Source organism: Ahaetulla prasina, chromosome 1, assembly GCF_028640845.1.
Source record: "Ahaetulla prasina isolate Xishuangbanna chromosome 1, ASM2864084v1, whole genome shotgun sequence".
Classification (NCBI taxonomy): Eukaryota; Metazoa; Chordata; class Lepidosauria; order Squamata; family Colubridae; genus Ahaetulla; species Ahaetulla prasina.
In genome coordinates this window covers 134,954,816-134,980,712 of record NC_080539.1, presented here as the reverse complement: position 1 = coordinate 134,980,712, position 25,897 = coordinate 134,954,816, and the positions used below count along the sequence as shown (strand labels likewise).

The 25,897-nt window shown below is 37.4% G+C and overlaps 1 protein-coding gene across 2 annotated transcripts in view; it reads left to right on the top strand.

The window, feature by feature from the left end:
• SMAP1 (small ArfGAP 1) overlaps positions 1 to 25,897 on the top strand; it is a 78,441-nt gene that overhangs the window by 19,524 nt on the left and 33,020 nt on the right. The window contains exons 2-6 of one of the 2 annotated variants that reach the window (XM_058176487.1): positions 3,911 to 4,044; positions 6,331 to 6,416; positions 7,442 to 7,517; positions 15,453 to 15,530; positions 18,340 to 18,420. In XM_058176487.1, coding sequence (XP_058032470.1) covers positions 3,911 to 4,044; positions 6,331 to 6,416; positions 7,442 to 7,517; positions 15,453 to 15,530; positions 18,340 to 18,420 — 455 coding nt within the window. The remainder of the gene's footprint in view (positions 1 to 3,910; positions 4,045 to 6,330; positions 6,417 to 7,441; positions 7,518 to 15,452; positions 15,531 to 18,339; positions 18,421 to 25,897) is intronic. The other variant, XM_058176493.1, reaches the window with a different exon arrangement.

Here is a 25,897-nt window from a genome sequence, read left to right as displayed (position 1 = left end):
ATCCTATTAAAATCCTATGCCAGTCCTGCGCGAACAAACAAATAGGTCTTCAGCTCGCGGCGGAAAGTCGGAAGGTCTTTCCATAACCATAATGGAGGTTCACTGATAGTGAGTATAAGTTAAAGACAAGGAGAATCTAAGTCTCTGATTTTGTGTTCTGGTTCAAAGTAGTTCCTTTTGTTTGACTGCAGAGAAACCAGCTCCATTTTGTGGTCTTATCCCTTGGTTTTTCTCATACGAGTTTTAATTTTAAAAATCGGTCTTGAGGTTGTTTTTTGCCTTTGTCCTAATTCCCCCTTTCCTTTACCTCATGTCGTTTCAATGATACGTTTAGGTATGTCTTTCATTATGGTTTATTAATGTTCTGTTAGCTTCTCTGGGAGCCTTCTGGATTGATGGGTAGAAATGCTTTAAACAGATAAGCAACTTCAATTCTAACAATGTCTGAATAAACCTCTTAAAATCCACTTGAGAGGATAGAAAGTTTGCCTTAACCAAGCAAGCAGCTCTCTACCAGGATAACAACATAATCATCAGAAGTATTTTTATCCCATTCTTCAACTGGAGAAAACTCCTAGAGCAGCTTACAAAAATCAATAACAGGGGAGTGTGCTGACTGAAGAGCTTTCACACATATTAACTGTAAATCCTAAGGAGCTATAGAAAAAAATAGCTGGAGGGTTAGACACAAAAGCCGCTTTACTTTGAAATGGACAATTTATAATTGTTTGCAGGTATAACATTGTATGTTTCGGACTTGATTCAAGATTCTTCAACCTTACTATGTTCAGTAGGGCTAATAGTCTCAAAAATTCTGAATTAAGACTTGAAATAAAACTGCTTGGAAAAAAAATCAGGACATGTACAGGCTACCTACAATTTCCAACAGATTGTATATTGTCTACTTCTACAGGTTTGACAGCACTTCGTCTACAGACTTCTCTTCTACTAGACAATACAGCTTAAATCTTTCCATTTGAACTAATGTTTCTGATGACATTTTGTCTATAATTGATTTTGACAGAAAGATGGATGTGGGGCTGCATTTAATCCATGAATAGAGGTACCCCATAAATGGGGTGACATCATCAGGTGGCAGTTCCGAAAATCTTAAAACATTTTGCATTTTTAGTAGGCTTGGGTGGGTTTCCGAATGGAAATGGATGTACTTTCATTTACACACCCTTAACATATATATTTCTACATTTATTTCATTACAATTTTTTTTCTAAACGCTTTCTGCTGGTGGTGTTATCCAAAATGGATGTAGCTGAACACTATAAGAGCTTTTCTTTAAGTCTATAAAACACCAATAAGAGCAGAACTCTTCACTATGCTTATTGTTTGCAGATTGCCACTTGGCAGGTCTGTTCAGGATTACCTGGGCCTTTATAAAGAAGGATGCCTGGATGATTTTGTTAGTCTCTTGGCAGATAAAGTTAATGGGATGAGCGAAACAGGATCCAATCTTATTATCTGGATCTGTTTGAGCTTCCTAAGCCAAAGATAATAGATAAAACCATCCGTGATGTGAGTTATGCCACCTGTAGGCTTGACCATCTCTCCTTGGTTCCATCTGGCAGTTGGGGTGGAGATGGTTAGCAGCTGGATCTGAGAAATGTTCAGTGCTTTTTTAAAAAACTCTGTGTGTGTGTGTGTGTGTGTATGTGTGTGTTTGTCATGCCATCTATTTTAAAAGAGGTATTTGTGCCCATTTCTCCCTTGGATATGATCCTTTGACTCAACTGTTTTTGATACATTTTAACGATGGTTTTTGAAAAGGTGGTAGACAAAGCTCAGCAACTCTGATGGAAAACCTAGATGGAAAAACCAGGAGAGTCAGGGCTGTTTCCAAAAAGTTTCTTGAATCCAGGGAGGGGGAAATTTTAAGAGAGTAATTCCACCTTAATTATACTAGGTATATAGTATGTTGTATGTGAGAATTACTTTTGGCAGGCTTTTAGATTTCATTTTACACTAGCTGGACACCTGTGTTTCACTACGAAACTATGTGCTTGGGTTTGATAAATTGACACTTGCAGCCTGAAACTTAATGTAGACTGTAATTCTGTAGTATCAGAATGTGTTAATATAATGCAACTGGCAATTGGAACAGAGGGGGGGAGGGTTCAATATCCCAGCCTGCAGCATCCATCAGTATTCATCTGGCTAGCATCCTGTCAGTGTGTGAGAGAGTTGAGGGGTGTTTGGAAAGTCAAACTGTATTTGCTGTGTGAGCAAGGAAGAGACAGGAAGGAGGATGGCTGTGGCTTAGCTCAACTGTTCTGTAGTAAAGCTGCTTGCTGCTGTGAAAGTAAAACAAAGTGAAACTCCTCTGTGTTTTGTATTTGGTATAGATTTCTTTACAGGTGGAGTGGGGGAGTACAACTCCTTAGTATCAGAGCATGTTAAATACTAATGCTCTGATGGTCATTTCGAAAAATCCTTTCTTAGTGAGTACCTAAAAGCCACGACGAACATACGTGGCAAATTTCAAGTTTGTAGGCTTTACGGTTTTGGAGATTTCATGATTAATGCGTACACACACACACACACACACACACACACACACACACGCAATAAAAAACTTTCTAGAAAGCGTTTCCTTAAGTGTCAAGGGTCTAACAACTACAGACAATTCTACGAAAAAAATGGTTTATCTAGATTCCTGCCAGTCAAGATTCAGACCCAGTGATGAAATGTGTATCTGGACCTTGTTCCAAGGAGTGTAGCTCTGTTGTTTCTGTTAGACCTCTTGGCAACATTTGAAACCAGCAATAGCAATAGCGTTTAGAGTTATATACTGCTTTACAGTGCTTTACAGCCTTCTCTAAGCAGTTTTACAGTGTCAGCCTATTGCCCCCAACAATCTGGGTCCTCATTTTATCCACCTCGGAAGGATGAAAGGTTGAGTCAACCTTGAGCCTGGTGAGATTTGAACTGCCAAATTGCAGTCAGCAGAAGTAGCCTGCAATACTGCGCTCTAACCACTGCGCCATAGTATCTTCCTAGACAGCTTACAGGGGCTGGGAATAAGGGCCCTGTATCTCTGTCCTATGTGAGTGGGCAGTTGTGGTCTGTAAACAGGGTAGGAAGGACAGTGTTTAAGGCCATGAATGTTTCAGTAGAGAGTACTATAGGGTTCAATGCCCCCCCCCACTTGTCACTTAAGATCTATATTATGTTGCTTGCTAAACATGAATCTGCTGGGATAAATCATTTGGAGATTTGGGAATATGTGTCATCATTATAAGCTCAATTCAGATTGCTGTTGATGGCCTACAAAGATTCATTATTGCATAGTGGTGGTTAGGCACCAAATTGCCATGTTTAAATATGCCTGTTTGGCAAGAACATAGCAAAAAAATCTAACTCTGAATCCCTATTCTAGGCAATAGCTGTTGCAGTCAATGTATGGACCTCCTTACTTTCAGATGTTTAAGCAGCTCCTTCCTTTCTGGCATTGTGTAAAGCTGTTAAAACAACACTGTTGTACCCTGCTCTTATGCAGGATTAAAATTTTCTGGTTGCCATTTGCATGATTTGTGTTGATTGTCTTGTTCCTTTTGCTTTTGTTTTTATTTGATTTTTTTCCAATTCTATACCGCCAAGAGGTTAGATAGTGAGGTAGGTTTTAAAAAATAAAAGTAGAAAAATCTCACAGTGCAACATAGTGGGCATTATACTACTGAATTTCAGTGATATGATCCAGGGGTGCTATGGGGACTTTATACTGATCGTTAATTAATCTAAAAAAATTAATCTAAAAAAGGCTGAAAACAACTTTTCTTTTTATAGCACGGATGGATGGATGGATGGATGGATGGATGGATGGATGGATGGATGGATGGATAGATATTTAAATACTTTGGTATTATACAGTTGTTTAATTTTCATACATTTCTCTTAGGTCCACGATGGGCTTCCTGGAATACAGGTGTCTTTATTTGTATCAGATGTGCTGGAATACATCGAAATCTGGGAGTGCATATATCCAGAGTCAAGTCTGTCAATTTGGACCAATGGACACCAGAACAAATACAGGTTAAAAAGTTTCAAGTTGTATTATGAGAGACTTTGGGAGAGTTTGTTTCAAAATATATGTTAATAAAAAGGAATACTCTTGCTCATTTGAAAGAATTTTAAAAATAACAAAAAACCCAACAATATTTCTAAGTAGCAATATAATTATTTCTTGACTGCACTTTTATGTGGGAACTGCATCTTGCAACAAGTTATTCTTGAACAAGTGTTCAAGTTAGAATTTTTCTTTCCAATCTTAGTAGCATCTTGTACATTCCAAGGATATTAGCAAAAGATAGATTGTGCAAAAGGTTCTGCTCACAACCGGTTGTTCATTCCTCAATTCCAAGTATTCCAGAAATTTTTTGACTATCTATTGGTCTGTTTCAAGTGTTCTGGCAGGTCAGAATAGCACATTCTGAACTTGATTGCTTCAAGAAAATTTGGAGCACTTTAGCGTCTGAATGTTTAGTTTTTCAAAATACTTATCCATTAATTTTTAATGTTCAAAAATGGTGAACTAATATTAGTTTGCTTTGTCTCCAAGCTTGTATAATTTTTGTAAAATGTTTATGTCAGTTTTCAGTTCTATTGCTTATCACTCCTTTTACAAGCAGAAAGAATAATATATGTAAGGTCATCCTTATTTACTACCTTATGGTTTGATATTTATGCAGATGTTTATAATCCGGATCTAGAATTATTTGTTTTTTATTATGTAGCTTCAAACAAAATTGAAAATTACCGAGCCTGACAAACCAATTTTAATCATTATGCCTATGAAAAGTTTTAAAAACAAATTCTAATGATTAACTTATTAAAATGGATGAAAATGACAGTAAAAGATATTTAAAATAAATATTTCTAAATTATAAAATCAAGGCATTCACAAGTGTGTGCTAAAATAAGAATACAGATATGTTGCTGAAATAGATTTTAAAAATCTTATAGCATTAGATGTTTCTCTTGCTGAAAGCATTCAACCTTGCTGCTTTGTTATAGTGGGTAGCTGAGGCTATATGTAGAATGTTGGGGGGGGGCTCTCAAACTTTGCCTCCAAGAAGGCTTGGAGTCTTTACCTACTGGCCCTGCCTTCTGCTTTGGATACTGTCTTGGTAAATCTCTTTTCCAGCAGGATACTGAACAAACTTCATTTGCCTAATCTTCCTATGAGAGATATAGCAAGCACACTCATATCCGCTCATGTCCTTCTGGGGTTAAAAGATCAAACTATAAGAATTGAAATAATTTTAGCAGTCTAGCCTTCTAGTCAAATAGCATAGATCTATGTTGCTAAAGGATACTGCCCTTCCTTGGAAACAGACCAATTTCACAAGAGATAAACAAAAATGAATGTTATTGGGGGGGAAAAAAGGATAACATTTATGAACACCTTTTAATTTAAAATACAAATACATCACCAAAAAATCATTCCCATCACAAGATAACAGCTGCTGAAAAGAAATTTACAAAAGAAAATACAGTGCCCCAAGTAGTCCCAAGATGGCCAAAACAATTACTGGAAAGAAAAGCTGCTTATAAAGACATTAGACTGAGATTTAAATTGTAACATTAAATTATTGAGTCATACCCAGCTTTAGTTATGAACACAGACTGACGTTGCACAGAGTTCAGTAGTTGGTACAAACAAATAATAATAATATAGCACAGTAACAATTTAGTTTAAAAACAAGCCATTAAGCCATATGTAATTCCCCGCTAGATGCGTTACCAATTTCTACAGAAACAGTACTACCTAAAGCATCTGGTTCTGTGTTTCACTTCTCCTGGACATCCCAGCTTCTTGGAAATGCTAAAATTTAATCAGAGTCTATGGATAATGAATTTAGTCTCATGCTTTCCCCAGTGTGATTCACAGCATCTGGAGCTGTTCCCACAGTTTTAAAACAACCAGGTTTTTCTGTTTGATGATTTCATTCTTTGCACGACTCTGTGCCTGCATTGCCCCTCATGGGGATATTGATGGTTTGGAGTGAGAGGCTGCTGTGTCTATCATGGATGTCTCAGATTGAGCAAAGAGGCTTACATTCATAATAACCTTTGAAGAAAACTGTTCAAAAGTTTCAATAACTCTTATCATATTAGGGGAATTATCATTAGCTCAAAAGTAGTAACCTGGACATTTATACATTTTAGGCTGTTACATATATATGTATTACATGTTTACTCATGAATATGTCCCAATCTGCCTTATTATAATGATTTTTATGTAAAATGGTTATTATAGCAGCAAGTTTATCCTAACACGCATTAAACGAAATTGAACTTTTTTATCATTGCTTTTAGTGCATGCAAGAGATGGGAAATACCAAGGCAAGATTACTATATGAAGCTAATTTACCAGAGAACTTTCGAAGACCTCAAACAGATCAGTATCCTTTTTTGCATTTCCCCTTTTCCGGGAAATTGGAGTAGTTATATATGATGATAACATTAAAATGGATGTATGCATACTGCACAATGGCCAAATATAAATGTCAAGATTCTCAAAAGCATAAAAGTAATTTTTTAAAAGAACTTAGGAGGCTGTTTAAACTTAAAACGTATTTCCATTTTAGTTTGATAGATACTATTTGCTTCAAGAATATTGAAGACAGGAAAAAGAGTCCCATTGCTTAAGTATAAAGTTGTGAAAGTTGTCTGTGGTACCTGTGGCCTATTTAAAATAAAGAGCTAAAATTAGCATATTAGTAGCACATTAGAACGTAACCATGGTGCTAAACTTGAATCTCATCATGCAGAAAAGTTTATATTGAGGAAACTTGTCTTGTCTTATAAAATAATATTTCTCTTCCGCCAGTATTCCAGTTTTGATCTCATGCTTCCAGTTTTCCAAACCGGTTGACGAGCGAATCCAATAAGTAAGAAGTTGAAATAAAGCTATAGACCCATCATAAATTCTAATTCCCATTAATGAAATTTACTGAATATGCTTGGAATGATAAAAACAGTTTATTTTATTCTAACCCCGTGGCGCAAAATGGTAAAATACTAGTTTTGTAAAGCATATAGTGCAAGTGAGGCTATATTAGTAAATATATATGTAAATATATATTGAATAAAATCATTGGAGAAAATATGATGTAGTATTTGTCTTATGTATCAAGATGATTATACTAAGGTTATAAAAGTATTAAAAGGTGCTATTACAAAATCAAAAATGTAAAAAAACATTCTAGAACGATAATGAAAATTGAATAGGCATCCTAAATTCGAAGTAGTTCAGTTCTGGCTTTAGAAATATTACAGAAAATTGCAGTTTCTGCACTGAAAACGTCTGTTGTTTTATGCTGGTTTGTGTGTGTGTGTGTGTGCGCGCATGCGCACATATACATGCAATATATGCATATTTTTTTTGTTTTCTTGTTTTGTCTTTTCCTTAAACTAACTTATTCAGAGCTGTGGAGTTTTTTATCAGGGATAAATATGAGAAGAAAAAATACTATGACAAAAATGCAACTCATGTCACCAGTGTAAGTAAATACTCTTCTCTGAATTACTTTGAAGCATATGAAAAATAATTATATAATTAATATAATATAATTAGTAATATTATTCATACTATAAATAGTATATAATATAGCTATCTATCTCCAAGAAGAGGTATTAAATATATTATTATTATAATTACTATAATATATTTTATTAAGAATATTAATACTATAAATAGATACATCCAAGAAGAGGTGTTAAATATATACCAGAGATGTAATCCCATGATAAGAAAAACAGATTTTAGTATGGCACTTATCTCCATTGCTACTAACAGTATACTTGGTATTACTTGAATAGAACATTAAATACCTTGATGGATATTTGAGGGCTTAATTCACCTCTAAATATACAGGATTGTATGTTGTCAAACATGAACACTATTTCTGAGCACTTTACTTTGTTAGAGAGTTTATAGAATCTGAAATAGGATCTAGCTCTAAATCTTAATCCCTAAGAAAAATACATTAGGTTACTTATATTAGTTTAAGGGCTATAAGAAGAGTGGAAAAATCTGGAATAGGGTATGGCAATAGGGTATGGAAACACAATGCAGAAGAACGACGGGATAGATGTGCTGTTGGTAATGCAAAATGAAAGAAATATTTCAATTAATTCATAGTGGAAATAGATAATTTATTGGAGAAAATCAATAGGAAATTAGTTACAAACAATTTGTCAAAAGGGACAAGTGACTAAGACGCTGAGCTTGTTGATCAAAAGGTTGGCAGTTCAGCAGTTCGAATCCCTAGTGCCGCATAATGGGGTGAGCTCCCGTTATTTGTCCCAGCTTCTGCCAACCGAGCAGTTCGAAAAAAATGCAATTAGAAAAATAGGACCATCTTTGGGGGGAAGGTAACAGCATTCCGTGTGCCTGTGGCGTTTAGTCATGCCGGCCACATGACCACAGAGACGTCTTCGGACAGCACTGGCTCTTTGGCTTTGAAACGGAAATGAGCACCGCCCCCTAGAGTCTGGAACGAGTAGCACATATGTGCGAGGGGAACCTTTAGCTTTAACTTGTCGAAATTGTACGACTGAAATGAAATATGAAGTGAAAATTTGCGCATCCATTGCTGCTGAAAGAACTTCAGGAAGTAAAATAATTGGCTTTAACAAGAATTGCTTCAGATCAGAATAAATGTTTGTCTAGCTCCTAATTTTGTCTCTTATTAACCAACTAAAACCACAGTTGAGGTTGGTATGTCCTGTTGTTGTTAGGGTTATAAGCTTTGGTTTAGAATCAACTATGAAACAAATTACAGGTAGTCCACAACTTATGACCACAATTGAGCCCAAAATTTCTGTTGCTAAGCAAGATAGTTAAGTGAGATTTGCCCCTTTTTACAACCTTTTTTCCCCACAATTGTTAAGTGAATCTGCGTTTGTTTAGTAACAAGGTTAAGTGAATGTGGCTTTCCCATTGACTTTGCTTTTCAGAAGGGGATCACATGACCCCGGGACACAGCAAAAGTCATAAATATGAACCAGTTGCAAAGCATCTGAATTTTGATCACGTGATCATGGGGATGCTGCAAAAATCATAACTCTGAAAAATGGTCATAAATCACTTTTTTCAGTGCCTTTATAATTTTGAATGGCTGCTAAACAAATGATTGTAACTTGAGGACTGTCTGTATGTAGCTTGCATTTGAAGTGGGAACTTAATACCTAATTTTCTGGATTTTAGTTCCTTAGTATTTTTCTATTCAGAAATACCGGTAGTTGTATACATTAGATTTTCCTTGCAGGACTGCTACTTGCCTTTATTAAAAATAGTGTGTAGCCAAAGGATATAAGCTGTAGTAGAACAGTTTCAGGAAACTTTGAGGCTTTTGTAATTCAAAGAGCATGCTATAGATGGTCTCATCATGGAAGCAGGAAAACTTCTCTCCTTATAAAATGGTTGTCATAGTTTAAATTTTTAAAATCTAACACAATTATAATCCTTCTCTTTCACATAACCTGACTTCTTCCATTAAAATCAAAAACAACATCCTTCATTCAAAGGCAATCTGAAATTTCTTAATCTGATATCTATTTTGAATATAATCAATCCAATTCTTCCATTCATTTAGATATTTTTCTTGAGTACTGTCTTTCAAGAAGGCTGAGATTTCGCACTCCTTTCACCTCAAATCCTTTCAGTTTCTGGGTTTTTTTTTTTCTAAACAAGGAATCTCACTTCCACATAAAAGTACTGGTCTTCACTACTCACTAGTTTTTTTTCTAAAAATTTCTCTGAGCTCTTCACAAACTCCAGCAGCATTATTCTAGATAAATATGATGCTAATTTCTTTGCTTTACAGTACACTTATCTGCCGTTTATTAATTAAATGGACTGTTTAAGAAAATAAATTGAGGCAGATAGCCCTGTGAGCCAGCATTAGTAGAACTGTCTGCATGCATACTGATGTCCATAGCATAGTATTGTTTATCTCTGGTATCCAGTGATGCTGGAAATGAGGGGAAAAAGTTAGGTCTGGCCTTTCTGTGAGCCATATGGAAAGAATAAATTGAGAAGGCCGGCATATCTAAAGCAGCCTTCCTCACACTAACAGACTTTCAGATGACTAGATTTCAATGACAGGTAGTTCTTGACTTACGACCATTTATTTAACGGCCATTTGGAAGTTACAGTGGCACTGAAAAAAGTGACTTGTGATTAGTCCTTGCACTTACGACTGTCACAATGTCCTCTTGGTTATGGGATCGCCATTGCAACCTTCCCAGGGAGTTTCTGACAAGCAGCGTCAGTGGGGGGAAACCTGATTCACTTCTTAATGAATGTGTGATTTGCTTAATCATCATGGCAAATGGAGCTTTTTAACATCAGGTGTGACTCATTTAACACAACTACATCACTTAGCAATGGAAGTTCTCATCACAAATTGAGGACTGCCTATATTAACTTTAAACAGTCTCAGCAATAACCATGTTGACTGAATAATCCTGAGAGCTGATGTTTACAGTATCAGTGCCCATATTGAGTAAGCCTGCTTTAGAGTAAGTCTTAAAAAATGTTTCCTATTGTCATAGTATAGCAATTGTGGCATAAAAGTCTCTGCAACCACCTTGTCCTGACTGAGATAGGACTCCTTAGAACAGGAGTATGGAGCTATGGTTCCTTTATAACTTGTGGACTTCAACTCCCAGAATTCCTGAGCCAGCCAGTCATTAAAGAGTCATACCTCCCCACTCCTATCCTTGTATTTATCATTGTATTTGATAAATAAGGTGACAGCAAGCCTATGAGGTTTAGCTCGTTTCTGAAGGAGCTATTGCCAGTCAAAGTAGACCCAATATTTGGCTAAGTAATCATTCTTCTGGTACAATATAGGGTTATTGCTATTGCTGTTGGTAATATAACAACAACAATAAAATAATAATATCCTATGCAAAAAAGTTGAAGAAACAGTGGACCATCTGGTAAACAATTGCAAGAAGATCACACAGACTGACTACAAGCAGCGGCATGACAAAATAGCAACAATGGTGCACTGGAAGATCTGCAAGAAATATCATTTGCCTGCAAGCAAGAACTAATTGGGACCGTAACATAAAGAAAGTCATAGGAAAATGAAGAAGTTAAATTGCTCTGGGACTTTAGAATTCAAACAGACAGGCACCTGCCACATAACACCCCAGACTTAACAATTGTCAATAAAAAGGACAAAAAAGTCTGGATAGTGGATGTGGCAGAGCCTGGGGACAGCAGGAGAGAAGAGAAAGAACCAAAGAAGATAACAAAATACAAAGACCTACAAATAGAAATAGAACAACTGTGGCAAAGGCAAGCAAGGGTAGTACCAGTAGTCATAGGTGCCTTGGGTGCAATACCAAAACAACTGGAACATCACTTAAACACCATTGGCATTGACAAATTCGCCATCAGTCAATTGCAAAAGGTGGCTTTACTGGGAGCAGCTTCCATCCTGAGACAATATCTGTAACACCATCAAACATCCATCCTGCCTATCCCAGGTCCTTTGTATTGAAACCCAGTCTGAATATCTGACTGACTGCAATGAACAACAACAACAACAATAAGTTTTTTTATTCCACCTTTTTAATATATCACTCAAGGTGGCAAATACATCTAATACTCCTGCATCTTATTTTTCCCCCAACAACTCATCCTGTGAGTTTAGAGAGAGAGAGAGAGTCTGGCCCAAAGTCACTCAGCTCGCTGTCAGGCCTAAAAGAAACCTGGGACTCACAGTCTTCTGTTTCTAGGCCAGTCTCTTACCACTGCCCCAACTATATTGTTAGCACCAGAAGCAGCTGTCACATTTCTAAATAGAATGGAATAGAATATAATTTTTTATTGGCCAGGTGTGATTGGACATACAACGATTTGTCTCGGTCCACACGCTCTCAGTGTACATAAAAGAAAAGATACGTTCATCAAGAATCGTAAGGTACAACACTTAATGATAGTCATAGGATACAAATAAGCAATCAGGAAACAATATCAATATAAATCGTAAGAATACAAGCAACAAAGTTACAGTCATACAGTCATAAGTTGAAGGAGATGGGTGATGGGAACGATGAGTAGATTAATCATTTTGTACTTTAATTTTTCTGAATGCCTTTTCTGAATTGGGAAAAGTAAAGCTACCTATAAACTCGTAAATGGTAGTTTAAGGGTTGTTGTTACAAAATTATTTTTTTATTCCTCCTTGAAGTATAAAAGTATATGATCCTGTTATTATCAATAAGAGAAAGTGTAAGATCCATAAGAATACTATGCCCCATTACCTGCATGATTTGCTATAATTCTAGTTGGACTGAATAGGAGGCAACACAATAGGGAGACAACAAATGGAATATACTTAGAATATGTACCGTATTTTTCGCAGTATAAGACGCACCTTTTTTCCCCAAAAAAGACGGTGAAAATCTGGTTGCATCTTATACTTTTTTTTTTTGTTTTTGTTTTTTTTTGTTTACATTTATACCCCGCCCTTCTCCGAAGACTCAGGGCGGCTTACAATGTATAGGGCAATAGTCTCATTCTATTTGTATATATTTACAAAGTCAACTTATTGCCCCCCCAACAATCTGGGTCCTCATTTTACCTACCTTATAAAGGATGGAAGGCTGAGTCAACCTTGGGCCGGGCTCGAACCTGCAGTAATTGCAGGCTTTGTGTTCTTAATAACAGGCCTTACCAGGCAGAGCTAAACCGGCCCATACTCCGAATGTAGCCCCGCTCAGCTTCTCAAACGAAGGCTTCAGAGGCTGAAAAAAGCATCAGAAATGAAGCTTCAGAAAAGAAGCCCCCAAACAGAGCTTCAGAGGCTTTTTTTTCTGAAGCTCTGTTTCTGAGGTTTTCAGAGGCAGAAAATAAAAATTTTTCTGAAACAGAGTTTCAGAAATTGCAGTGGCAGAAAAAAAAGCAAAGCACAGAGCTCACAACCAATTTTGCTAAAATTCATCTCTGGGAACAGCTGATTGGGGGTATTCTGGGAGGCCGATCTACCTGCCAATCAGCTTTTTCTTATTTTTCCCCCAACAACTCATCCTGTGAGTTTAGAGAGAGAGAGAGAGAGTCTGGCCCAAAGTCACTCAGCTGGCTGTCAGGCCTAAAAGAGACCTGGGACTCACAGTCTTCTGTTTCTAGGCCAGTCTCTTACCACTGCCCCAACTATATTGTTAGCACCAGAAGCAGCTGTCACATTTCTAAATAGAATGGAATAGAATAGAATTTTTTATTGGCCAGGTGTGATTGGACATACAACGATTTGTCTCGGTCCACACGCTCTCAGTGTACATAAAAGAAAAGATACGTTCATCAAGAATCATAAGGTACAACACTTAATGATAGTCATAGGATACAAATAAGCAATCAGGAAACAATATCAATATAAATCGTAAGAATACAAGCAACAAAGTTACAGTCATACAGTCATAAGTTGAAGGAGATGGGTGATGGGAACGCTGAGTAGATTAATCATTTTGTACTTTAATTTTTCTGAATGCCTTTTCTGAATTGGGAAAAGTAAAGCTACCTATAAACTCGTTGTAAATGGTAGTTTAAGGGTTGTTGTTACAAAATTATTTTTTTATTCCTCCTTGAAGTATAAAAGTATATGATCCTGTTATTATCAATAAGAGAAAGTGTAAGATCCATAAGAATACTATGCCCCATTACCTGCATGATTTGCTATAATTCTAGTTGGACTGAATAGGAGGCAACACAATAGGGAGACAACAAATGGAATATACTTAGAATATGTACCGTATTTTTCGCAGTATAAGACGCACCTTTTTTCCCCAAAAAAGAGGGTGAAAATCTGGGTGCGTCTTATACTTTTTTTTTTTGTTTTTGGTTTTTTTTGTTTACATTTATACCCGCCCTTCTCCAAGACTCAGGGCGGCTTACAATGTATAGGGCAATAGTCTCATTCTATTTGTATATATTTACAAAGTCAACTTATTGCCCCCCCAACAATCTGGGTCCTCATTTTACCTACCTTATAAAGGATGGAAGGCTGAGTCAACCTTGGGCCGGGCTCGAACCTGCAGTAATTGCAGGCTTTGTGTTCTTAATAACAGGCCTTACCAGGCAGAGCTAAACCGGCCCATACTCCGAATGTAGCCCCGCTCAGCTTCTCAAACGAAGGCTTCAGAGGCTGAAAAAAGCATCAGAAATGAAGCTTCAGAAAAGAAGCCCCCAAACAGAGCTTCAGAGGCTTTTTTTTCTGAAGCTCTGTTTCTGAGGTTTTCAGAGGCAGAAAATAAAAATTTTTCTGAAACAGAGTTTCAGAAATTGCAGTGGCAGAAAAAAAAGCAAGGCACAGAGCTCACAACCAATTTTGCTAAAATTCATCTCTGGGAACAGCTGATTGGGGGTATTCTGGGAGGCCGATCTACCTGCCAATCAGCTTTTTTCTTATTTTCCTCCCCAAAAACTAAGGTGCGTCTTCTACTCCGAAAAATATGGTATATCAGAAGAAATAATTTTGAAGTTGTCTTTCCTGTCTAATTTCTGAGGTACAAATTTGGGAAGAAATTAAAGTTCATTGCTACCCAGACAAGTCTTCTGATTGTGCTTTTGTATATTGTGACATGAACATTAGTGGATGGTTCATGTATGATGATCACTTGCATTCCTACACTGACTGAGTAATACTGTGGATAAAGCAGAACATATTCAACAGATTGTGAATTATGTAGACATGCTCACAAAATTACAAAATTCCTTATAATATGCTTGATAGTTTATGATTAAAAGGCTCTTTTTGATTAACAACATTTTCTCTTTGCTTTCAAAAGAGAAGGCTCTGTTTGGTAGTTATATATTTCATTTAGTGTTATTAATTTTTTTCCTTCATAAAATAAATCGGTTAGAATGAGCTAAAATAAAGATTCCTTTGCCTGTTTCCCTACTCCTGTAGGAGAATAGTCTTTTTTTAGTTCAGAAGATTAATAATTCATGAGTCATGCTGGATAAAACTGAACAATGGGATGAGAGGCTTAATTATTTTCTCTTGTGATAGTGAAGTGATGTTATCCAACTTCATTTCTTTCTTTATATTCTAGCAGATTCATCTGTTGAGCATTTAATATAGCCTGATCGGATTTTAACCTTCTAAAATGTCTTTAGTAAATTTTGAAAGGGCAGTTGACTTTGTGTACCATTCTATATAATAATTAATTTTCGTACCTCCAGTTAAATCCGAGGTTGAACTGCGGACTTCGATTGATTCTCATTTATCTTGTTTGAAACAGATTTTTTAAAAAATATTTTCAGTGGCAAAATTAGCGTAAACTTAGTTTTGTCTCTCCTCTCCTCTCCTTCTCCTCTCTCCTCTCTCTTTTCTCAAAAATTGAAAGCAATAAAATATGCTGGTAGCTTTCCTGTAGCCTGTCATATTGTCTTTTCTCCTTTCATCTGCTTTGTACAGATGTCTTCCTCTGATGCTGCTCAACCTCAAACATCTTCTCCTTCTCTGCAAGCTGCCTCTGAGCAAAGCAAACTGGAGGTATTCCCTCTTCTTGGTGTTTGTGTTGTGTTTGGTGCAGATGTTTTCTACTTTTGTTCTGAGTAGCTATGGTACAGGCTAACACATTTGTTTGTGGCTTACTGTGTGTGAATTCAGCTCTAGTTGCTCATTGTGGTTTCTGTGACACATGGCTTAACATAATGCAAATTCAGCAAATATGTTCTTATCTTCTGATATATGTCTGAGATACATTGGTAATTTGTCTTTGGTAGGACTAAATGTATTTTAAACCAAACTCTAAATTACATTTTGTAAATCCATCCAAAAAGAATTTCTTCTTGGACTTTTACAGGTCAGCTTGAACTGTTTCACAATAGCATACAAGTCTGACCTAGATTTGTAACTTAAATTGTATGTTAGATTTTCTCAAAATAAATATTGTTAATGGAGATAATGGGTTCCAAGCAGAATTGGCGAGTTACTGGCATAATTTTGAAAATTAATTATTAATTAGTAGAATGCATTTCTCATTTTCAGTCATCTGTGTACTCATTTAGTAATCCTCCATCCTGAACATGTTTTCTGTGAAATAAGATCCTCTAATTTCAGTAATACCTATTTCCAAGTGATTTGATTTGGGATTTCTAGACCTGTCTTTTTGTGAATATCCACGTAATAAAATCGCCAATTCCACATGACTTCCAAAATGAGAGCCAGCTGCAATATCTTGACTGCCTCTTTATTGCTTTGTTAGTTTTGAACATGGTTTAAATTACATCCACTGGGGTTTGTGTATACAGCTTGAATTGGAATTGCAGGCTTTTAGTTATTTGTTTGCTTGTTTAGAATATTTGCAGGCTACTCACTTCTTTAAGGCTGGGGGGAGAAACCTACAGAAAAAATCAAAATGGCTGAAGACTAATAATCCCTTGTCAGACTAACCACACAATCAGATGCAAATGTATTGTTATGTAGTCATTTTCTGAATCACCCTTGTGCTTGTTAAGACATTCAACACAATTTTTTTAAAAAAATGTCAAATAAAATAATAGTATAGCAAAATAAGGGCAAAAATAAAAACCTCTCTATAACAGGATAGTTATTATTAAAATGGCTAGAATTGGTGAGGTGCCACAAAAAGGGTTCTATTTTATATACTATCCAATCTGTCCTTTTTACACTATGAGACATACATGAATCTCTGATGAAAATATAGATTCTGAGCTTACTCCTAAAGCAGGGGTGCCAAACTCGCAATGACACTTTTTCACCTGACGTATCGCAACTTTTTCCCCCTTTGCTAATCCAGGGGTGGATGTGGCCAGCACATGACACATCCTGCCCGTGGGCCATGAGTTTGACACCTCTGTCCTAAAGAAAAAGAGGAAGCCTTGCAATGCAGAAGTCAGAATTATGTGTTCATTGATATAGAAGCCTTTGTTGATCAATATTAACATTATCAATTGTATTGGAAACAAATTAGAAGCCAGGACAATTGGTTCAAAAATAGTCATATGGGAATCCTAAGGTTCACATCAGGTAAGTGTGTGGATGAAGTTTTTGAACTCTTTAAAGTGACATCCTGTATAGAATAGGTTATAATAATCTGTATGACATGTATCCCAATCACCAAATCACAGATATTATGTCTTACCAGCATTATCATGAGACCTAGTCTCAGTGCTCTAGATGTTTTTCTGGTGATATCTTATAGAAGATATAAGAATGCGATATACAGATTTTTAGAAGCGTTGTAGTGTAATGACATCAGGACTCAGCCGTAATTCCCATACCATCCCTGATCATTTTCAGCTAAATAAACTATTGAACCATGATATCAATTCCATATTCCAAACATTGCAGAATAATACTTGGTGCTAATACCGTTTCATAAATTGATGGCACAGTTTCAATTAGGTGTGCAAAAGATTTAGTCCTCTTAAGCAGAAGGGCTCTAAAAATGGTTTGCAAATATCAGTACCAAGTGGAGGTGTGCAAAATGAGAAATTTCCGGCACCTGAAATAGACTGGATGTCAGGATTCGAAGGAACACCCCCAACAAAATAAAACTCTGAGGCTTGAGGTTCCTCAAAGTTCCAATTTATTAGAGATGTTATGTTGGCATAGCTGGGAAAACCCAAAACTGAAAGCTTCCAGGTTTTCCACACCCAGTTGACAGTTCACAACCCTGCCCCACACCCATAAGTTCATCACATTGTCCAGTCAACTCTTCACACTCAGTTGGATACAATCAAGGTTGACTCAGCCTTCCATCCTTTATAAGGTAGGTAAAATGAGGACCCAGATTGTTGGGGGCAATAAGTTGACTTTGTATATAATATACAAATGGATGAAGACTATTGCTTGACATAGTGTAAGCCGCCCTGAGTCTTCGGAGAAGGGCGGGATATAAATGCAAATAATAATAATAATAATAATAATAATAATAATAATAATAATAATAATAATAATAATAATAATAATAATAATAATAATAATAATATGATCTGCAAATCTGCAAAATCCCACAAAAGCAATAGCCGTGGAAAAGATGACTATGATGAGACTATGGAGAAAGCAGATGGAAAACAGCCAAACATATTCAATTTTCTAGTCTTTCTGCTGTATATTTAATATACTAGATAATGGAAGTGCGTGCCGATGTAGTATATGGTCAGGTCAGCCTTGTAATATAATTCTTAAGATATCGTGTGTGTGTGTGTATGTATATATAAGATACATATACAGACCCACATATACATAATATATGAAGCCATTGCAGTTCTGATGGAAATGTCTTTCTGAAATAGAAGTTTAAATTAATGTTTAATGGATCATCTTTCCACAGAAGGAAAAAGAAAAGAAGAAAGAAGAGAGAAAAAGGGACAAAGAACCAGAAAAACCTTTGAAAAACTTAGGAATTGAAAAAGTAAGATTGGTTTACTTGTATATTTTAAGATTATATCATTATTCATAATTAATAGTACATAGTGCTACAAATTTATTGCAGTTTTTTTATTTAATTCTTCGATCATTACAAGTCTTGGTTTTTTGGCTAAAATCAATTTTATAATTTTAGTTAAGATCACTTGACTTAACTAGTTTCAGAAGCATTACATCTGAATATTTTGTACAATTGTGCTTTAAAATGTGAATTGTCTTAACATCTGAAAAAGAAACTTCCAGAAAATGCCTGGGCTATAGACTACATTGGAAAGTAGGAAAAAAATTGAAGCAAGTGATATGGACTTGTGTAGATAGTCATCAGGAATTGAGATTAGCTGGAGGGAGACTTTATTTTTTTCCTAATCCCCTGTTTCCCCAAAATAAGACATCCCCTGATAATAAGCCCAATTGGGCTTTTGAGCGCATGGCAATAAGGCCAACCGCTTATTTCAGGATTCAAAAAAATATAAGGCCCTTATTTTGGGGAAAACACAGTAGCATGAATTGCATGGACATTGCAGCTGGAAATGTTATCAATGTAAAAGCTTTGTGACTGTTCCTCTTAACAAATGAATTCACAAGGAAAACAATAACTTTTTCATTATTTCAGTCTGAGTAAGGTATTAGTTGTCTTCTTGCAGTTTTCTTTCTGTACTAATAATAGCTGATAATTTAACCGATAGTTTATCTCTCTCTCTCATACATACACACATACATCACATAATCGTGATTTGGCAACTAGCTCGCATTTAAAACATTTGCAGCATCCAGTGGTCACATTATTGCTGTTTGTGTTCTTTCCTGCCAGTTTTCCACAAGCAAAGTCAGTCAGGAAACTGGCAGTGAATGTTGCAAGTTGCTCTTGGAAGTTACTTGAGTTTGTACTAATACTCAACTCTATGCATCGTTTCCGAGGCATATACTTCCATTTTTTCTGCTGCTTCATCTCTTAGAGCAGGGGTGTCCAAACTTGGCAACTTGGTGGATGATCTCTGGAGGGTCAGGGACAGGGGTTATTCCTCTGCCCTGGTCCTATTAGACCTCTCAGCGGCTTTTGATACCATCGACCATGGTATCTTGCTGCGCCGGTTGGGGGGATTGGGAGTGGGAGGCACCATGTATCGGTGGTTCTCCTCCTATCTCTCTGACCGGTCGCAGACGGTGTTGACGGGGGCAGAGGTCGACCGCGAGGTGCCTCACTTGTGGGGTGCCGCAGGGGTCGATCCTCTCGCCCCTTCTGTTCAACATCTATATGAAGCCATTGGGTGAGATCATCAGTGGGGTGAGATACCAGCTGTACGCTGATGACACCCAGCTGTACTTTTCCACCCCAGGCCACCCCAATGAAGCTGTTGAAGTGCTGTCCTGGTGTTTGGAGGCCGTACGGGTCTGGATGGGGAGAAACAGGCTCAAGCTTAATCCCTCCAAGACGGAGTGGCTGTGGATGCCGGCACCCCGATTCAGTCAGCTGCAGCCGCGGCTGACTGTTGGAGGCGAGTTATTGGCCCCAAAGGATAGGGTGCGCAACTTAGGTGTCCTCCTGGATGAACAGCTGTCGTTTGAAGATCATTTGACGGCCGTCTCCAGGAGGGCCTTCCACCAGGTTCGCTTGGTTCGGCAGTTGCGCCCCTTCCTTGATCGGGATGCCTTGTGCACAGTCACTCATGCGCTCGTTACCTCTCGCTTGGATTATTGTAATGCTCTCTACATGGGGCTCCTTGAGGTGCACTCGAGGCTTCAGTTAGTCCAGAATGCAGCTGCGCTGGTGATAGAGGAGCTACGTAGCTCCCATATAACACCGCCTCCTGCGCAGACTGCACTGGCTACCTGTGGCCTTTCGAGTGCACTTTAAGGTTTTGGTCACTACCTTTAAAGCGCTCCATGGCTTAGGGCCTGGGTACTTACGGGACCGCCTGCTGTTACCGCATGCCTCCCACCGACCCGTACGCTCTCACAGAGAGGGACTTCTCAGGGTGCCGTCCGCCAAGCAATGTCGGCTGGCGGCCCCCAGGGGAAGGTCCTTCTCTGTGGGGGCTCCCACACTCTGGAACGAGCTTCCCCCGGGTTTACGCCAAATACCTGACCTTCGGACCTTCCGCCGCGAACTGAAGACACATCTTTTCATTCGCGCGGGGCTGGCTTAAATTTTATTGATTTTAAATTATCTATTATTAATTTTAATGGGGTTTTAGTTTTATATATTTTAAAGTTTTTTAGGCCAATTATAAAATAAGTTTTTTAATTTGTATTTTAAATTGTATATTGTATTGCTTGTTTTTATTTTTGGCTGTACACCGCCCTGAGTCCTTCGGGAGAAGGGCGGTATAAAAATCGAATAAATAAATAAATAAAATAAATAAATAAATAAACTTTAAGACTTGTGGAGTTCAACTCCCAGAATTCCTCAGCCAGCACTGGCTGAAGAATTCTGGGAGTTGAAGTGCACAAGTCTTAAAGTTGTTAAGTTTGGACACCACTGTCCTAGAGCTTCTTGGTAAATCAAAGGATTCTTTGGGATCTGAGATCAGGCATACGTTGCAAGGGTACAGTCTTATCCCATACCCTAGCAGCTAACGAGCATCATGGAAGAGTAGCCCATCCTGCTTCCAGGTGCTTCTTAAAATCTGAGCAAATCCATACGGTGTTTGGCGCATACCATCTTAAATTGATTAGTCATCCTGAAGAAGTCAGTTCTGATAACTAGGCCCAGGCTAGTTCATTGGAATAAAGGAGGCCTGTCAAACGGGCAGCCTTTGGGCCGAATACATCACATGCGGGCCACGCCTACCCCAGCTCGGCAAAGGCAATAAACATTGTGATACATTACAATCCAGCCCATGACGCGATTGAGTTTGACACCTGTGGAATAAAGTGTAAAACCAAAAGATGCAGGCTTGCATTGCAATGCTGTTGCAAGCAGATGATCTTACATCTTATCTGTTTTCCTCCACCTGTTGCCCCAGATGATCTTGCAGTCTGCCCAATTACACTTCATGCCACCACACTATCCTTCTCTGAGAGTACTCTCTGTTCTTTTTACTCTTTCTTCGCCTCCCTTGTCACATTCTCTTTTCTATATCCCATTCTTTTCTGTGTATTCTCTTTCATTATCTCCACTTTGCATAATTTTGAAAAGTGGCAATTTTCAGAGTTCAGGACATGCTTTTTGCCTGGCTTAATTATTCATTGACTGCCTCTGCTGAATAACATGCAGTAGCATTAAGTGCTCTTTTGTTGCGCTGTTCCAGTGAGCATTGGAAGGCTTATTTGATTCAACTTCAGAAGCACTGTGGAATTAAATTTTTGCTTCCTTTTATGATTGGAAAACCTATAGAGAGGTTTCCAGGCAGATTCATTTGATGCAAACTGAGCATTGTCTGTACAGTCTGTTTACATTTAGAATGCACTGTATATTTTATATTTTTCACTATGTAATGCTGTCTTGGATCAACAAGCACATTAGAAGCAGCTTTAAATAGCTGCTGTAGTAACAAGAAAATGCTAAGCCGAGAAGAGATGACACGTACTTTGAAAATGATCCTGGAATATGCCTAGTAGAGGAGCATGACATTTAGCCACATTCTACTTCTGCAAATACTAGTTTTAAGAATTGTTTTTCTATTTCTTGCTGTTTTAAAACCCACATGAGAAAAATCCATTTGGATTAACTTCTGTTAATGTGATGTTCAATGCTTTACTCAGGAAGAATTGCATCCGAATAAATTTAAATTCCGCATTCAATCTATACATGAATAATATCTCTCATTACTGGTATATCTTATGTTACAACATACCAAATAATTGCTTCTGATCCTTGCAGAAAATGTTCAGTCTGAAATATTGCTTATCCTTATTTCTCCAGTGTGTTATGGGAAATCTTTTCCCTAGAATTGTAAGCCATTTCAAGGATTATCTGTTTCTTTCATTTCTGCATGAGGTGTTAAGATTAGAGCCTAATGGAAATGGATAGAAGTCTAAAACTATAAGAACTGAAACCACCCTGACCAGTTTAGCCTATTTGGCTGCAATTAGTCAAAGTAGTGCGATTTGCTGTATCAAATTAAAAATGAATATTTGGTTTTGCAAGCATGCTTGGGAAGTGGCTATCATCCTTTAAAGTGCTTTTGAACAGTCACAGAATTTGGTTTTAGTTATTGTAAAATAGGAATTATTCAAACATGTTGTCATTAGGGCATCTTTGAAACTTCACACATGTATCTGTAAGCAAGTAACTATTTGGAATCCTGTAATTTGGTAAGGTTTTCATAATGATTGGTAGAGAATTTCAAGTAAAAAAAAATTAGCTCTTTGTATTATTTTAAACATTTGAACTGCTCAACTAGATCAAATGGCAAAACTGGCACAACTAAGATCTTGCACAGTATTTTGTTTATGTTGAATAGCTGTTAATTCAAAAAATCTATACTGTTAGAGTTTCTATTAATAAAATGGTTATTAATTTGAATGAAACATCTGTCCTACTGATAAAGAAATAATTAAAAGAAAAAGATTATACACAAATGATCGAAAAGAAAATGAAAATATTTTTTAGGATAAATACAAAAGAAGAAATATCGCTCCAAAATTTATGCGATACTGCAAAAGCATATATAAGAGGGCTCACAATTGCATACATGATAAAAAGAATTAAAAAAAACAAGAACAAAAAATAGATATCAGATTAAGAAATTTCAGATTGCCTTTGAGTGAAGAACATTGTTTTTGATTTTAATGGAAGAAGTCAGTTCTGATAACTAGGCCCAGGCTAGTTCATTGGAATAAAGGGGGTCAAACGGGCAGCCCTTGGGCCGAATACATCACATGCGGGCCACGCCACCCCAGCTCGGCAAAGGCAATAAACATTGTGATACATCACAATCCAGCCCATGACGCGATTGAGTTTGAACCTGTGGAATAAAGTGTAAAACCAAAAGATGCAGGCTTACATTGCAGTGCTGTTGCTACCATCTTATCTGTTTTCCTCCACCTGTTGCCCCAGATGATCTTGCAGTCTGCCCAATTACACTTCATGCCACCACACTATCCTTCTCTGAGAGTACTCTCTGTTCTTTTTACTCTTTCTTCGCCTCCCTTGTCACATTCTCTTTTCTATATCCCATTCTTTTCTGTGTATTCTCTTTCATTATCTCCACTTTCCACATTTATAATTATCCATGCAGTTTCCCTTCATGAAGGACTGCTGGCCCCTTGTCTCAAACCAAGCCTTCCTCAGCATACCTGACTTCTTTCTATTTCTAACTATGAAGATTGATAGTCTATAATTGGCAAAAGTGTGGCAGTGGGGGGGGAACGGGACTGGGACAGCCATTCTGATCTAAACAGAGATTGGAGAGAGGAAGAGGGACTCCATTCTGTTAAACTTCACCTCAATGATTTACATTTCTTTAAATCTAATACAGAACACACTACTTGCATTTATTAATGGACCAGTATTGTTTCTAGTGCAAAATCATTGCCTTTCAGCCCACTCTAGCTCTCAAGATGGTCATCGCACCACCTTATATATATAATATATATATATATATATATAGTTATTAATTATAGCTCTCTCTCTTTTTTTACTTTGGGTTAGCAATCACCCGCTATATATTGACCATTAATTGTTGATTGCTTCCACCCAAATTATTTCTTCTGTTACAACAGAATTATGCCGGTTCATCTCACTTTGAATGTGAACTGAGAAGAGATTTAAATTCCCTGGGACACATCATTTCCTCTGCTTCTGTTTGCAGTGCAATATGAATAGACCGTGACTTCTCTGCAGTACTTTAGATTCACAAGGAAAGAAATGCTATGTCTATGCCTCTTTTTCTGTTTGTGATCCTTTGATTGCTTCCTAACATATACCAAAAAACACTGACTTTCCCTTACGATAATATTCTTTAAAAAATCTGTCATTCCTGGCTGGTGTTGTGACCTAGGCCCAAGTAGTTATTACCAGACACAATTAGTCCTAAACAAACATACTTTATTATGACAGCTGAGAATTACTTCATTCTCAGCTTAGTCCAAATTAATTCCAAAACAAGTCCTTCAGAAAAAGTCCTTCAGCCTTATCACAAACCTTTATTTTCTTTGGTACCCTGCCAAAGGCCTTTTTGGGGCACCCTGCCAAAGGTCTTCCCACGAAGTTCAGAAACAAGAGACACCGACTCGAAACAGATTTAGCAACATTGCTTTCCTACAAAGAGCCCAAGAGCATTTGCTGCTCTTTTAAACCTTATGGGAGGGGACGAGTCATCCTTTTTGCTTTAGCTGCTCTTGCCTTCTGGCAGCTCTTCGCATGCATGCATTAGGAACAGGCTCTTCCTGTTTCTCTGCCTCTCTGCTGTCCACCTTTGGAGGTTCCGGAGTCCGCGCATCACTCCCAGATGGCCCTGGCCACATCTCTGCCTCTGACACAGAGCCTTGTCTGGGCCTTCCCCTGACTCCAGGATTGGCCCATTGTCCTCCCCAGCCTCCTCACTGTCCGACTCCGTTGCCAGTTCCTCAGGCTGCTGGTGGACCACAACAGCTGGTGCCTTGTTCCTGACTTTTTTTAAAAACCAAAATAATGTTTATTTTATCTGCTGGTTAAACACATGGTTGGGTGTGTGCCTGTATTTCAGTGCACTTCTGTGTTATGCTCAGTTATAGTCCAGCCTTAATGACACCACGAATCATTAGTTTAGCAAGAACAAGTAAATAAAAAGTGTGAACAATAAAACAAGCTACAGACATTATTATTGATACTCTAGGTCTTTTGCTTGTGCTTGGTACAACTAGTATACATCTCCTGATGTTCACCTCTTTCATACTGCTATGCCTGATAATTACATTAGTTGAAAGTCACAACTCTGATTATTGTTGTTTCAATTCAACTGATACTAAGAACAGATTTAGTGAAGCCAGCTGCTGTATTTTGTTGCTCCCCATTTGTTATTTTTGCTTGTATGAGTTTGCATAATTTTGAAAAGTGGCAATTTTCAGAGTTCAGGACATGCTTTTTGCCTGGCTTAATTATTCATTGACTGCCTCTGCTGAATAACATGCAGTAGCATTAAGTGCTCTTTTGTTGCGCTGTTCCAGTGAGCATTGGAAGGCTTATTTGATTCAACTTCAGAAGCACTGTGGAATTAAATTTTTGCTTCCTTTTATGATTGGAAAACCTATAGAGAGGTTTCCAGGCAGATTCATTTGATGCAAACTGAGCATTGTCTGTACAGTCTGTTTACATTTAGAATACACTGTATATTTTATATTTTTCACTATGTAATCTTGTAGTCTTGGATCAACAAACACATTAGAAGCAGCTTTAAATAGCTGCTGTAGTAACAAGAAAATGCTAAGCCGAGAAGAGATGACACGTACTTTGAAAATGATCCTGGAATATGCCTAGTAGAGGAGCATGACATTTAGCCACATTCTACTTCTGCAAATACTGGTTTTAAGAATTGTTT